The 17,436-nt window shown below is 38.1% G+C and overlaps 1 protein-coding gene across 2 annotated transcripts in view; it reads right to left on the bottom strand.

Annotated features, from left to right (window-relative positions):
* The window catches only part of rst (irregular chiasm C-roughest), a 103,503-nt gene that overhangs the window by 38,492 nt on the left and 47,575 nt on the right, over window positions 1-17,436 (bottom strand). For both annotated transcript variants that reach the window (XM_089738247.1, XM_028179372.2), the window contains 2 exons: window positions 16,748-16,828; window positions 6,390-6,541 (listed from right to left, as the gene is read on the bottom strand). In XM_089738247.1, the coding sequence (XP_089594373.1) occupies window positions 6,390-6,541; window positions 16,748-16,828 (233 nt within the window). The remainder of the gene's footprint in view (window positions 1-6,389; window positions 6,542-16,747; window positions 16,829-17,436) is intronic.

The following is a 17,436-nucleotide window of genomic DNA, read 5'->3' as shown; positions in this document are numbered from 1 at the left end:
ACTTTCGCGCTCACTTTGAGAAGTTGGGCCCTCGACTGATGGCGACGGCCGGCTCTTTGAGCCGGCTGCTTCCAAACGTCGGGGGTCCCGATCAGGTGGCGCGCCGCCTCTACATGGGGGTGGTGCGGTCGATGGCACTATACGGGGCTCCCGTATGGTGCCACGCCCTGACCCGCAAGAACGTCGCGGCGCTGCGACGTCCGCAGCGCGCGATCGCGGTCAGGGCGATCCGAGGATACCGCATCGTCTCCTTCGAGGCGGCGTGCTTGCTCGCCGGGGCGCCACCCTGGGACCTGGAGGCGGAGGCGCTCGCTGCCGATTACAGGTGGCGTAGCGACCTCCGCTCTAGGGGGGAAGGGCGCCCCAGCGAAGGTGTAGTTCGAGCGCGGAGGCTCCACTCTCGGCGGTCCGTGCTAGAGGCGTGGTCTCGCCGCTTGGCGGACCCGTCGGCCGGCCTCCGTACCGTCGAGGCGGTCCGTCCGGTCATAGGAGAGGACCTCTCGCTGCCGCGCGTCGTGGCTACGATGCTCGGCAGCGACGCGTCCTGGAAGGCGATGCTCGACTTCTGCGAGTCCACCATCTCGCAGAAGGAGGCGGCGGAGCGAGAGAGGGAAAGCTCTTCCCTTTCCGCACCGATCCGTCGCCGTCGAGCCGGGGGCCGGAGTCGGGAATACGCCCGAAGGTCAAGGGGCGACCTGAGGGGGTGAGGCCGCGCGGCCCGCTACCAGCACTCTAGCGAGCTGAGTGGAGTGAATAGAGCGACCGGTCGACGATGTATCGCGTTCCGACCCGGCAGGCTGGTTCTGGTCTAGCGGGGTATTCCGGGACACCAGCTGCACCGTCTGGGCGGCCCGACGGGCTACCGTACCGAGACGGCCGACGACCAGAGCCTTCGATTCGCCTCGAAGGCTCCGTCGGCCGGGCGTCCTTGGGGTGAGCCGCGCCGTCTGGTTGTAGTGTTGACCGCGGTAGCCCCCCTACCTCATCCGGGTTCTGACCTCGGAGGGGATCAGACGTCGGGTGTAACAGTGCAGGGGAGTCGTTTAGTGGGTGGGCCCTAAAATCCTTGGGCCCGCGGTCTGCTCACAACACCATGCAGACCGTTGAGTCTCATATACCCCGCGCGCCCCTTTTGCGCGGGACCTCGTAGGAGGTTCGGCCCTCTACACGAAAAAAAAAAAAAAAAAGGGTCCTGGAGCGTATCTTTTAAGTAATGATGTCAAGTGCATTCTATTAAACAACGTAACGCAATTTATTTACGGCAGAAATTAGAATACAGAGTTTTAGCACCACAGCTAAACTTGAAATAGGAGGATGCCCGTCTAATCAAACTGAATCACTTGATTTTCTTAAGCCATATTAAGCTGAGTTTCTGCTTCGTGCGATTTGGTCGCATCATCACTTTCAATTTGGCTCTTGATTGCGTGTATTGGGTGCATGTTTCTTATCCAAAAGCGATGTTGTACAACGTAAGCAAATTACTTGATAGAATTCATCTGCCGAATTTCATACTAAGTTTGATGTTATACAAATTCCAGTTCTTTCTGGTTTACACATAAGCAGATTAGTACCGTAAGTAGACGGTAATGTGATGAGGAGGCGTCCTAAAAACTTGGATAGACCTTGTGAAAGCGGATATGTGAGAGACGAGTGTGAGTGCAGAGAGGTCGTATATCAGGCCTGAATGGGAAAAGAACTGGGATACGGGCAAGAATAAGACGTGGAGAGATCGAGTATTTAAGAAACGGCTACTAGGAAGCATTGTATTTTTAACTAGTTGACCCGGCAAACTTCGTAGTGCTTCAATCGATAAATAAAAGACTTTCCTTTTGTGTAAAATAAACTTAAAACAAACAAAAGGAATCCGTCCGACAGGGGACACATCAAAGGAAAAACAAAATTGTTATTTTTATTTAATTCTGAGCATTTTCATATTTATCTACCTTTTAAACCTTCTCTGGACTTCCACAAAAAATTCGAGATCAAAATTAACCAAATCGGTCCAGCCTTACAGAGAAAACATAATATATCTATATATTAATACGTGAAGCAAAAACTTTGTACCCCTTTTACGAAAATTGCGCGGACGGAGGAGTGTGAAATTCCCCACACTTACAGAGAATATAGAGAAGGAGTGCAGAATGTTAATATTTTTTTAATTATTCATAAAACAATACCTTAAAACAATAAAGAAAACATTACGCACACTAGCATGTATTTGACACAACACACATACATATTATATATACTCTTTGTCCAATGTCAAAATTTTGTTATTTTTTAAAGTCTGTGGTCAAATTGAGAATAGAATAATATTGTTTGTCTTATATATTATATCTCTATAGTTCAGTTTTGGTGAAATCTGTGATTATAGAAGCATATGTTAGTCTTTGACAATGCTCCCTAATAATTTTCAAACTAATTATTTCAATTCGATATAGTCGAATTTCGACTACTGTGGGACCGCTAATGTAGTTAATAAGATAAAAAGAAAAACTTATTCATCACACGAACGGTTGCCTAACGTGGGAATCGAATACACAGGCTTCAGTAATGCTGCGCCACAGATTAAGTAAAAACCCTTAATTTCTAATAGACTATACCAATTTCAAAAATTATTCAAAGCGTATATATACTCAGCTTAACTATTCTATTAACTATTCATAAATCACTACACAATTAAATTTAGAATTACCATAAAAATCATACATTTATTACCTACGATCGGAATTCACGCACATACCCACTAATTAGTTATTGTCATTGAGACACAAATAAACCTACTGAATAATGAATATCACTACGCAATTACATGAAAATTTGACAAGGATGTGTGAGCTATACTAATACGTAATAATTTTAATTAGATTTGACGAACCACGTATACTACAACGGAATAATTATGTAAATGGAAATGAAGCTATTACACAAATTAAAGTGGATTTTGTATCGATTTCGTAATACACTTTGGTTGTGTACCTACTCGCTTCGTAATAACGCGTTATAATGCAAACAGTGATAACGTAAGATATTGTGAACGAGGACTTAATTGAATTGTGGGAGGGAGAATTTATATTTGCAAGTTTGTTGTGTAATTTGGGGTTCGGGATGGAGAATGTTTGCTTTAATCTAGTGACTTTTATACTATTCTAAGCAAGTATACGATTCTTTGGATGGTAACTATACTTGAGAGCTTAGAACTTATATCTCAAGGGGCATTTACGTTGTAGATGTCTATGGGCTTCAGTAACCACTTAACACCAGGTGGGCTGTGAGCTCGTTCACCCATCTAAGCAATTTTTTTTTTTTTAAAGTCTGGTGACCTGGGGCACCTGATAAGAACGAAGTTCCTTATTATAAAAATATTTATTTTAAGTTCTATTCGAGCTATAAAGAAAATAATTACTCGGGTATAAATTTTTTATTATAATTTTTTTATTGATAAAAAAAACTACTTTACAAAGTTATCAACTTTATTTTATTCACAATGATTCATAAAAATACGTTATTTTTTGTACGTTATTACAAAGTTAAGTCGTACACTGTGTGCATTACTAATACAAATCTTACGTTACGGACGTTTTTTCCCAGTTAGGGTACCCCTCCGCATCGTCCCATAAGGAACTTTGTACCAAAAAAAAAAACTTGGCCAATGTTGCCCATGAACCGTAATGCCAGAGCAAAGAAGTTTCAGATAGAGAAAATGAAATGTTTACCAGAGTGGTCGCAACATCAATATGATCCTACCTCTTGATTTTTATTCGGTTATTGCATATTGATGAACGAATTCAGGGCCCGTCTAGTGTTAAATAGTCACTAGAACTCATAAAGGTTACGGCGTGAGTGCGTCTATCTTAATAGATGGGAGGGACTTTTAAGATATATTTACCTGATGGCTTCGCGCTTCAATACGGAACGCATAGCTGTTCCCAGCTAATTTATAGTTGAACGTGACGTAGGTAAGTTATGAGCTACTCTACCCATCAATGTCAATTAGAATCTTTTTATATAATATATATTTCTTCTGTGCGTGTGTTTGTCACTGAACTCCTCCTAAACGGCTGGACCGATATTAATGAAATTTTCTGTGTACCTTCAGGTGGATTCGAGAATGGTTTAGATTTACAAATCAGCCAGTTATATGGCACTACAGTCGGTGTCTAGGTTGTTGATCTTTCCTACAAATAATTTAAATGGCAAAACAACGTTTGCCGGGCCAGCTAGTATTATATAAAATGGATGCACATTTACTTACAGCATTGTTGTAATTTTATATTTTTGACTCCGCATTGAAAAGCAAAAGCGATTTTCTATTTGCTTTACGTTGCGCGCTATTCGTCTTATTTAGGAATCTATATTTGGAATTTTGTTAATTTTTTTTTTTTTTTTTTTAATAAAAACATTCAGCAAGTGTAGTCTATAAAACTATAAAGTGAAAATGAGAAAGAATTAAGTCGTTAAGTTTATACGACCAGAATTGAATTTTATATCCTGTGATCAAAATAGAATATTGAGAAGCACGTTTTATTGTAAGCAGTCAAGAAGAACCACGTCATTCTGATTCATTAAACAGCCTTAAAACTTCAAGAGATTTCAAGGTGGGGAATTAAGAACATGAATTTGGGAAAAATTCGTGGAAAAAAAAAAACATTGAATAGAAGCGTTTGTAGGTCACGCCCCATTCACCGCTGAATTCTATTAAAGCGACGACATTGATTAATTACCGTTATAACAGCCTTCAAAATGGATGACAATAAGGAAAATGTTGTAGGCCATGTTTTTAACCTATTCAAATTTCTAAGATGATAATTATTGACGTTGAATTTTCTCACTTTCTGATTGCCAGACGCTGATGATAGTTATCCTTAATTTTTGTCAATTAGTTTCTTTAGACATCAGGATATATTAGGAGATGTATGGAAATGGCAGTGCAAGGTAGAGGGGGAAGAGGTCGACCGAAGAAGACATGGACGGAGTGTGTGAATGACGATATGAGTGAGAGAGGAGTGAGTGTTGAGATGACGGCTGATGGAAGAGAATGGAAGAGCAAAATTAGCTGTGCCGACCCCACCTAGTGGGAGGACGTGGAGAAAAAGAAGGAGCTTCTTTAGATATCAGAGACGACAGGGGTATAATGTACGAGCTGGTAAGAACGTTCTAGAAGATACCGACAAGGAAACTTTTCTTGCTCTAAGCGTTCGGTCAAGATTTCGGTTGACGTGGTGCTACGAGGTTCCTGTAGCCCATAGACATCACTCAAATCAACATGTAAAATAAAATAAAAAATAGTCATTTGGATCCAGATATACCAAAATTAGATATATGAGCTCGTATAGATCAGTACATACTTGTACCTTTATACCACAGATGCATTTCTATTGCTGTGTTTTAATCCAGAATATACCAGTACTGATTTAGCAAAATTAGAAGTACCTGAATGTTTGTTTCCGAAATATTCTCTTACGTAGATAATATGGAATATCTCACAACCTACACGTTGTATGTCAGAAGAAGGTAAGGGTGTATTTTATAAATTTTTATTGAGTGTTTCTCTTGTATGTTAAGGTGGAAATTTGTAATTGATTTTGAACTAGCTTCCCGATGAGTTAGAGACTTGCAATTTTGGATATTATGCGCTCAGTTGAATGGCGATGCATTGATGCAGAAAAGTTTTATAAGAATTTATAGCTTGCTCTCTTGATAACTAGATTTAGTTTTTCTATCACCGTCTAGAAACGAATTCTCGGACTTTTCTTAATAATTGTCAATAACGGCCGTCTGGTGTAGTGCTAAGTGACATGGTCACTACACAAGGGGGTTGCGGGTTCGAATCCCGCCAAGGGAAGATATTTGTATGATAAATTTAATATAAATGTCTTTTCCAGGGTTATGGATGTATCTTAAATATATGTATGTGTATAATAAAAATCTTACATTTATTTCCGTTATTCCGTTATCTGGCGTGATTGTTAATAAATATTTATTTATTACTATTTATTATTATTATTATTATTACAAATCTTGATATTACTTAATAAATAACGTACTCAAAGGGCGTAGAAATATGTAAATAATACGTAATGCAGATAATTTACTGCTACACTCAAGACTAAGTGTGATCACGCAGTTTGCGTTTACAATTTTCCAATAAGAGTTTTTAAGACAACGATTTTGGTCAAATAACTGCTATTTGGCTGTACCAGATAACACATAATAAGAGATTGTCTAAATTAAAATTGGAAATCCATTTACAATAGTATTAACAGGATACAAAAAAAAACATAAGAATAGAATTGTCAGTTAATAATTACATTACTTACTAGGAACGATTGATAGGAGAAACAACAACTCATTTCTGTGAGAGATACGATTCAAAAATCAATTCTTACCTCAGCGGGCGGCTTTCCGCCGACCGACACGCATTCCAATTTGATATTTCTGTCTTCGGTGGTTGAGTAGAAATTCCCTTGCAGTATTTTCGGTGGTTCCGGCGGAACTAGCACGGTGAGACGGGCGTATCGTGACCTAATTGCTGGTTCACCTGTACAAAAGGGTTTAATTCATATATTTTTTATGTGAGGATGTTTTGAGAAGTTTTTTTTTTTAAATCGACAATTTACCCAGGAGTTTCTGTACAAGGCTGTACAAAGGCTTTCAGTCATAACGTGTTTGTATGGCAAACGGAATTTCTAAAAACAGGTCAACGGTTTGAACCTTTTACCATCGCATCGTGTACACGATTACGAAATTTCCCCCACTTAAAGAGAATATAGAGCAGGAGTACATAATGTCAACAAATCAATTAAAAAAAAATTACACACACTACCATGTATTTGACACACACACGCATGCATACTATTTGTTTATTGTCAAACTATTCTTATTGCTTCTCTACTTATTCATCAAATTGAGAATAAATTAAATATTGTTTGTCTTTATTAGCATTTGCCTAAATTGTAGTTTTGGCAAAATCTGCGAATAAAGAATTTGACAATAGAATTATATTAGTCTACAAACTTATAATTTCAATTAAATAAAGTCGTATTTCGACTAGGGGGAGACCACTAGTACATGAAAATCTTTTTTCTTTTTCTCTACCTTATCCCACTAGGTGGGGTCGGCACAGCAAATTTTTCTCTTCCATTCTCTTCTATCAGCCGTCATCTCAACACTCACTCCTCTCTCTCTCATATCGTCATTCACACACTCCATCCATGTCTTCTTCGGTCGACCTCTTCCCCCTCTACCTTGCATTACCATTTCCATACACCTCCTAGTCACCACTTTCACGTACCATTAGTACATGAAAATACGCAGTTAAAATTCGCTCGTTATATTATTGTGTGTGTTCATAGTGCATAATGTAATTTTCTAAATAATTTTAAACAAAAATCTCGTTATCATATTGTAGAAGAAGTACCGCGTTATAAGAGGGTTTTGCGGAAAATTTTGTTCACGCGTTATAGTGGAACCGTGTTGTAAGCTACCGTGTTATAGTTACGGGTTACCTGTACCCAGTGAAATTGTTTATCATTCGAATAGCAATCGAAGTATTTGTGTATTCAGTTTCAGTGGAGTTGATTTATTATGCTTCAGAATGGAATGGTTGATTGAAATCCGCAATCACAACAGTGCTCCGAACATCGAATCAATTAGTTTACCAAGTGTTGTGCTTATTCAAAAAAATCTTTATCAATATAAACGGGCGTCTGGTGTAGTGGTAAGTGACATGGTCACTACACAAGGGGGTCGCGTGCTCGAATCCCGCCAAGTAAAGATATTTGTACGATAAATATAAATTTATTTTTCAGGGTTATGGATGTATATTAAATATATGTATGTGTATAATAAAAATGTTACATTTATTTCCGTTATCTGGTACCTGTAACACAAGTTCTTTACGAACTTAGCACGGGACCAGTTAACGTGGCGTGATTGTTAGTAAATATTTCTTTATTTATTTATTTAAATATATTATTATCATACCCCCCCTTGCTATTTATTAATGTTATACCATCACTCTGCGTATTACTGGCGTAAAGGAGGCGAGCAATGTTGTACAAAAAATTAATATCGAGGGGTGAAAACCTATTTCGTTTAAGCGACGTATTTGCCACTTTACAGAAGAGCCATTTGAAGTTTAAAATTTAAATGAATGAATGAATGAATGAATTAATGAATGAATGAATGAATGATAATTCTTTATTGCACAAAATAGTGTACAAAGGAGAACTTAACGCCATGCAGGTATTCTCTTCCAGTTAACCCTCGGTGATGAAATAAAAGATTCAAGAAGTGCATAGCTGTGATCAAGTTAATACATGGCGATAATTTAAAGAATTGCAGTAGACATGAGTACAATGAACACTAGGTTATAAATTAGATTGCCAAAATAAATACATAGATATATACATACAAATACGTACAAAGATAAGAAATACATATCATTATCAATGGTGGTAGGACCCCTTATATGAATCAGCACGGGTAGGTACCATCACCCTGCCTAGTTCTGCCATGAAGCAGTAATGCATTCCGGTTTGAAGGGTGGGGCAGCCGTTGTAACTATACTGGGACTTTAGAACTCATGTCTCAAGGTGGGTGACGGCATTTACGTTGTAGGTGTCTATGGGCTCCGGTAACCACTTAACACCAGGTGGGCAGTGAACTCGTCCACCCATCTAAGCAATTTAAAAAAAAACTTGATTTACTGGGAGTCCTTTATGGAAGTGTGACGTCTTAAGCAAGGATAACAATGGGCATCCATTCGTCAGAATTATCGCAAAGCTCATGCAATTTAGATGATTAAAAGTATTGGTTAAGATCTTGGGACGAAAGGTAGTTAAAGTTTTTACTGGTGGTAGGACCTCTTGTGAGCTCGCGCGGGTAGGTACCACCGCCCCGCCTATTTCTGCCGTGAAGCAGTAATGCGTTTCGGTTTGAGGGGTGGGGCGGGCGTTGTAACTGTACTGCGATCTTAGAACTTATATCTCAAGGTGGGTGGCGCATTTACGTTGTAGATGTCCATGGGCTCCAGTAACCACTTAACACCTGGTGGGCTGTGAGCTCGTCCACCCATCTAAGCAATAAAAAAAAAAGCGTCGAAAAATCCGGCAATTAAGATAATTAAGGTAGCTTAGTCTAGAAAATTTCTTTGTGTACCCTATTTGTGTAGCTTAAAAACATTATTTCGCTTGTTCGCATCTGAAATGTATTCCCTCCCTCTCTTCATAAAATTGAAAATGAGTTGTATTGATATATATTATTATCGTACCACAGAAATATTTCAATTTAATTGGACGAAAAGCTTCGCTTTGATCGCCCAAACATTAATATTTTAATTTTTCGCTAAAGTTAAGCGCATGGTTTTAACCACGTGCTCAACTTCCATCCACTTTAGTGGATTTAATAAATATTAATCGTAATTATTTTATATTTAAAATGGAAATGGTATTTTACTTTATTTATAATATGCTTATTATAATTTGTTCAGTCTTTCCTGTGTTCAAGTTAAAGTAATTTTCTCGTTAATGTTAATTTAATATGAAGTGATTAATTAGATACTCGAGTAAAAACATTTCTTTAATGCTCAACTCAATATTTAAATAGGAACAGATTTCTTGGTACATTTTGTACGCTTTTGAAAATTATTTATATATTAATACGAGAAGCAAAAGCTTTGTACCCCTTTTTACGAAAATTGCGCGGACGGAGGAATATGAAATTTCCCACACTTATATAGAATATAGATAAGGAGTGCAGAATGCTAATTTTTCTTCTAAATTATGCATTCATAATACATTAACTCAATAAAAATCATTACACACACTATCATCTATTTGACACACGCACACATATAAAATATGTATATACTCTATATATAGTTAGTTTATTGTCAAACTTTTGTTATTGCTTAAAGTCTGTGGTCAAATTCAGAATAGGTTAATATTGTTTATCTTTAATATTATTTGTCTATTGTGTAGTCTTGGCGAAATCTGTGATTATAGTAGTATAATAAGTATTTGACAATAGAACCATAATAATGTTCAAACTTATACGAGTAATTTCAATTAATTATAGTCGAATTGCGACTACTGCGGGACCACTAGTATTGAATTATAATTCAATTGTAAGACTAGTGAAAGCTGTCTATCATTCATTGTATCAACCATTGATTTCTTGAAACTAAAATTGCATCACCTGTTGCACTAGAAGCCTTCCTTGGAGTGCCAAACATTGACTATTAAGTTTCATTAGAGCTGTGTAAAAAATTTAGGGACCCATAGCGACTTCGGCTCCCTCTGTATTTTGTACCGTATGTTCCATGGGGAGTGCTCTGAGGAATTGTTTGAGATGATCCCCTCATCTCCTTTTTACCATCGCACCTCCCGCCATCGGAGCAGAGTTCATCCATATTATGTGAAACCGCTGAATTCATCGACAGTGTGTTTCCAGAGGTCTTTTTTGCCACGTACCCTCCGGCTTTGAAATGAGCTCCCCTCCACGGTTTCCCGAGCGCTATGACATGTCCTTCTTCAAACGAGGCTTGTGGAGAGTATTAAGCGATAGGCAGCGGCTTGGCTCTGCCCCTAGAATTGCTGAAGTCCATGGGCTACGGTAACCACTCACCATCAGGAGGACCGTATGCTCGTATGCCTACAAGGGCAATAAAAAAAAAACAAAATAACAATAATTGGTTCTCTGTAAAATCGGTTTACGGACGATAGATTTACGTGATAACGTCAGTAGCAGCACTATTTGAACTGCTAGGTCTGACGTCACGCGAGAAGAGCCATAAATGTCACAAGTCAACGCTTGGGTCGATCGTGCCTCTCTATCGCTTGTTCCGCGCTCTCGCTTGCACGCTCTGGCTCAGGCGGAACGTGATACTTTTTCGTGCATGCAGTGTTCATTGATTTATAGGATTATATCACGTCAAAAAAACAATAATACAAGCAATCATTAGTCTTTATTTATCTAGATAGATGTTCAACTAGCATATCACAAACATAGATACAAGATAGTAAGAATCAACTAACTACAAAGAGAAGATATTTCCCGTCTCTGGATAGACAGATAGTGCCGAAATTTTGTTGTAAGCAAACTTTACTGTACATAATACAAAATTTAAACAATCAAGAAAACCGAATTCATCGAAATAAAAGTAGGATTCATTGATTTAGACGAAGTCAATTAAGCCTATTAGATAGATCTTGATAAAAATAATCACCAAAATTGATTAGCCTTTTTTTTTTAACGCTGGGGAATCCATTTACGGATACTCGGTCGAGGGGGGTAAGAGACCGGGTTATGTCGGACTCCGGCGCCTCCAGAGAAGAACAGGGAGAAGAAAAAGACAGGGGTCCTCCTCTTCTCCCAATTCCTGCCGGGAGACTACGCCTTGAGAAAGGCGCGCGAGGCACTGCACGGCGTCAGCCACGCAAGAGCTACCCCGCAAAACCGACTACCGACTAAACCCCATCGAGCCCCACCACTCCGACTCCACGAAACCCACAGTACCGCACAGTGCGCGCCGAAGGCTCGCCGTCGCCGGTACCAATCCTGATAATAGGACGGCACTCCATCCCCGGGAAAATCCCGCAGGACGTCGTCTCGGAGACACACCGTGAGCGGTTCACAGTAAAATTGATTAGCCTAGTAAAACTAAAAGTATTGAAGTAACACAAAAAAAATCAATCATAACCAAATAAAATTAAAAGATTCGCAGATCGGCACAAAGTTTTCGATCAATAAAACTGTGAAATGGCCAGTAAAGTAGATTGATTTGAACTAAACGTTATTGGAACTTGCTTAAATATTCTCAATATCTAGTATTAGCCACATAACGGAATGACCGAAAAAGCGGCAGCTGTTTGAATACTTAAACAGAGCAGGGTCAAATCACACAGAGAGAGGCGCACCGAGGAATTTATTCAAATTCGGGTTTCACACAAACTTGTCAACTGATTATTTGTGGTGAAAGGGAAAATTATGGAGATCTCTGGTAACTATTCATTCATATTTGTAATGAAGATCTTCAAGACTGGCGTTAGCTTGTAACTGACTGATATTTCCGTGCATTCAAAAATAATATGTTGTAGTAAAGAATTCAATGGAATTCCCCCGTGAATGGCAATTGGGGCAACAGCGATCTTACTGTGATGATGGCGAATTGTGATTGCCAATTAGCATTTACTAGCAGTAGGGCGTATCGTAATTTTGTTTTTTCGGCTGCGAAATAATCATGCATTCCAATATGAAGATGTAACAGTTGTTATACAACACAGCTGAGATTTCGAGCTCATGTCTGAAGGAAAGGGTTCTAGTAAACTTCCAACATCAGGTGAGCCCACGTTCTACCATCTGTGCAATATACAATATTTTGAAACAACAACCTAAACCATTAATTCCCATGCTTATTTGCCAACCCTAGAGCGCAATTCTCGTCAGGGAGGTCAGTCATAAAATGTAAGCTAAATTAAATTGCAACAAGGATACTGTGTAATACTGTGCCGATCCCAATTAGCGAGGAAAAATGTAACAAGAAAGTATTGGAAATAAAACAATTTACGTACAAGATAAACTTCCAAACCCAAACTAATTAGCGAAACTGGTTATACAAAAGAGGGTTTGAAAAAAATGTTATAACAAAACTAATGAAGTCAACTTTTCTATCAGACAACACAACGGACATCTGACTCGAGGCAAAACTTTGCACTATTTAACTTTGAAACCCGGCTGAAGTTCGCAAAGACGGGAAACTCATTGTCTTTTCTCGTCTTGTATTAAATTGTGATCTCGGAGTATCGTAAAGTGGTTAGTGCAACCGCGGATCCAAAGTTACTTTGTTTGTTAATTTCGTCTGTAAGCCTATTTGTTTTAGAGACATTAATATCGGGCTGTGTTGCTTTGGATTGACTTTGTAGCCTTTCAATATTGTTTTGATTTAAAAGGGGGCTGTTAATATTAAAATAACGCTTGAGATCCTAGAGTGAAATTATACTTGTCTCCGATACATACTAAGAGGTTTTATTCATCTTGATAAATCCAGTTTTGTTGTTTTAACTCCGTCTCCTATCGTTGTAACGAAAACAATATCTTTGTATGCTAACGGATAACATTACTAGTCATCTAATATATGTATTACAATTTTTTGGTACCTTTAATCTTCATGAATACAAAGGTCGAGATAATTGGGATAGCGGCTTTCTAATCTCTTAACTGTTATAAATACTGCAACCCTATTTAAACTCTTATATTCCTAATGAAGATTTCGAAACGGACCGCTGCTTAGAATCCTTGACGGTTTTTTTTCATTATCAATCTTTGACTACCATCAGATCATTCAGGAACGGAATCCTGCCAAACTAAATTTCCGACTTCACTCTTAAAGTGGCAGTGGCCAGTTGAGTAAAACGTCCTGTGGTTTTCTCTCGGGTGATGTGACTGCACTGGGATTAGAATTGTGTGACCAATACAAATATTTCCCATGTCTAATACATGTTCACGAACGACTTCCACCATGATGAAACAAATAATTAACCGTGCTGTAAAAGTCAGAATTAAAAATTGATGCTTTGCGTAAATAACGTGAGCACGCACTAGTGTATGCCCAACATCATGTCTATAACTGCCGCAAATGTATGATGCAGGCGATTTAAATTCCCATAATTTTTAGATATTTTTTTTGGAAAGGAAGCTTTGCTGGTGGCTTGAAGCCCTTTCGAGCTTCGGGCTCAGCCAGGAGGGTTCAGCATATATATTAAGGCTTAACAGACTTTTTATTAAGATAATTGAGACTTAAACCTCAAGACACAGCTACATCCTCCAGTCTAATCAAATAAGCTGTGAGTTCGACTCATCTAAAAACAATAAATCTTCAATTGTAAATTTCATTTGGAAGAGGAAGTAGTTAAACCAGCGGAGTATATGATTGGCGATAACAGATACAGAGCCGAACGTTCCGAAAACTTCTATTGAACTTTAAGTAAACAATAAGCTTAACTTGCTACGATCATGTTGCGTGAAATTGTGATCGTATAATTGATTTTAAATGGTTTAATCTGAGTGGAAGATTTATTCAGTCAAAGCACATATATCATGGAGAAGCTCTCACTCAAAGTGCTGATCATATCCCACATTTATAGCCTGTGCTTATATTAAACTGATTATTACCCTCGACTTCGCCAGCGTGGCCAAGGAAAGGTGTTAGTATAGTTTCTATTGGAGGCGAGATCTTTTTTCAGGATAAAAAGTACCCTATACCAAATAGCTGACTAAAAATCGTATCAGTCAGTATCTTCCTTTCGACGTGAAATAAGCACTAAACTTACTTTCAGTTTTACAATAGTTGTATAGAAGTATGGACTCTCTAGTGAAATAAAATCCAGTAGTAAATGCAGAGATCCCAAAGTTTCACGATACCGGAAGTATCAACAAACCGAACAAGAGTGAGCTTCGCGCGAGGCTGAACCATAAACTTTCTCAAACATATTTGATTAAGCGTAAAGTTTTGTTAAAACATCAAATATTTTCGATGCCAGCTTGACTTGATAGTCCAAATGATTTTGAAACTGAACGTGAACACTTAGAAGAAGAATCTTAACTCAATAAAGCTTGCAGTGACAGTCCTTAAAATTGTAACGTCACAGTAACAGTTGTCATGTTCTTCTTCCATGAATTCTTGGATATTCTTAAATTCATTGATCATTATATTAAATCGCTCTCACCGACCCGTTACGGTACAGATTCCGACTAACTATTGTTTCCTTAGGTGCGCCTCGTTCCGCGAAATTGTGTTTGCCCGTTATAAATTGAGAATTCCTTCGCATTTCTTTCCCCTAGCCCTCCCGCTGTATAATATATTTTACAATCTTTTCTATTGCTCAATTCTGGTTGGGCTCTTCGGAGGCGTTGTAATTTTTTTTCTCGTTCTAGTTCGTTCCGTTTCTTCCGTCTAATTTCCATTCCCGGGCCGGAGATCGGTTTTCTTGCAATTAATTTTTATTGATCCCCACGAGAAGCACTTGTTGTTTGAAGTGGGGCTTAAGTGTAACCGTGTAACAAGGGAATATTCGTCAGAAATGTTTAAAGAGTAGACGACGATTAAATATGTTTAATTCATGATTACTTTTGAATTTGTAATTGTAAACATTAGGAATATTAAGGTTCTAATTGTTTTGTTCGACTAAAAAATGAATTGAAATTAAAATAGACCCAGTTTTTTACAAGTCAATGTAATATTCCTGTGACACAGTAATGTAATTGTTCATCGTATGTTGTAAGGCCATATGGACTGTTACCATATTTTAGCCTGTTTCTGCCTTAAGCCTACTATAACTTGTTACTAATTAACTTAAGTCGCGAAGCCAATGTTTTAGTTATTGTATTTTAATTGAGTTAATTAAATCTTTCACACAGGAATGCTTGACTTCGAGGTAGAAATTGTAATGTTATTGGGACTTATACGGATTCACAACACCTTAAAACCAATAAACATGCATTGAGGCATAGAACAACGTTGCGTCCCTTTTCAGACTAATGTCATAATTAATAAACCGGTTAGGAAATGAGTCAGAAAAAGCTATATTGTCAAAGTCAACTACTGTCAACACAGGAAATGACAGTATGGTGGTAATTCCAGTCATAAAATGTTTTGTGCAAAGCTTATCAGACGTGTTAAGTATGCATAATACATTCTAATTTAATCCTCTATTGATCCTCTATTGAGAGAGAAATACTCAGTAATTATTAATAATTTAAAACTGGAATCTAATAGAGAACAGTTATATATATACAAGAATACAAAGAACTGGAAGCCTATATAAGTTTTTATAGTTTGATATCATCATTGAACAACTCGATGGGGAATCGACAGGGTCGCCCAAAGATACCAAAGCTGTGCTAAAGGTCTACGGTTGTATATTCCTTCAAACCGTAAATAAATAATAACATGTATTAACGTTCAGAAAAAATAGTGGGGAGGATTTTATTACAAAATTGGCTAACTGCTACACGCGGAAAGTACATATTACTGGAAACACACTGTGATACAATGCAACGGTCCAAAATAGTGTGTAAGAAATACGTTTGGATGACGTATGGTACGAAAGTATAAAGAAAACTATGAAATCGCCTCAAGTAATTCTAACCTTATTTAATTATTTAATTCTAACATTTATTATATAATTCTTAACATTATTTATTATATTATTATATTCATCATAACATTACATCATATCATTCATAACATGATTGAGTTCTAACATTATTATTATTTATTACTGGTGGTAGGACCTCTTGTGAGTTCGCGCGGGTAAGTACCACCACCCTGCCTGTTTCTGCCGTGAAACAGTAATGCGTTTCGGTTTGAAGGGTAGGGCAGCCGTTGTAACTATACTTGAGACCTTAGAACTTATATCTCAAGATAGTTGGCGCATTTACGTTGTAGATTCTATGGGCTCCAGTAACCACTTAACACCAGGTGGGCTGTGAGCTCGTCCACTCATCTAAGCAATAAAAAAAAATACAAGAGAAAATATTTTGTTTTCTCGCCTAATGTCACTAGGACTGACTATTGCAAGATGCTGTCATTTTCGTGTCAGTATGTATAATACTAGCTTCCACATTTACGACTGTGTAACATCTGAAAATCGTATCGAAAACCCAATTAGCTTAATTTATTTCACGAAAAAATCTTCAGCACTAAAATAGGAGACAACTATTATTTAAAAATCAATTCACATACCTTTAACTCCTGAGCTGACTTGGCACTGGTATTTGGCGTCGTCATCTAAATTTACGTCTCTGATGTCCAAAGAGTAGTCACCTATGATAAAAACAAAATATGGTTTAGGATCAACCAATTATGACATAACAACGAAAATATTTGCAAAGACCATTTTAATAAGAGCTCTACGAGGTAATTGCTTTTTGTCAGTAACAAAAAAAGAAATCGGAGTTGTGAAAAATACGCTAGGCGAGTAATATTATAATGCGAACTCGAATTGTTGTAAGAGAAGTGAGTCCGCACGGATAGGTACCACCACCCTGCCTATTTCTACCGTGAAACAGTAATGCGTTTCGATTTGAAGGGTGGGGCAGCCGTTGTAAAACTATACTTGAGACCTTAGAACCTATATCTAAAGGTGGGTGGCGCATTTACGTTGTAGATGTCTATGGGCTCCAGTAACCACTGAACACCAGGTGGGATGTGAAGCTCATCCACCCATCTAAGCAATAAACATAATAAAAAATAAAAATAAACCTGCGCGGGTGCCAACCTATGAGAATTCGCTAAGACTAACCCAAGCAAGAGCAGTTTTACCTCTAACGATACAACGAAAGAACCTAACGCTACTGTACAATGATTTGTAATATCTATAGGCACCGGTAATTATGTAAGTCTAATATATCATATCTTGACCTGGTAAGCGT

The sequence above is a fragment of the Bombyx mandarina genome, chromosome 24 (assembly GCF_030267445.1).
Source record: "Bombyx mandarina strain Sakado chromosome 24, ASM3026744v2".
In the NCBI taxonomy this organism is placed as follows: Eukaryota; Metazoa; Arthropoda; class Insecta; order Lepidoptera; family Bombycidae; genus Bombyx; species Bombyx mandarina.
The sequence above is the reverse complement of the archived record's forward strand: the minus strand, read 5'-3'. Positions and strand labels throughout refer to the sequence as shown.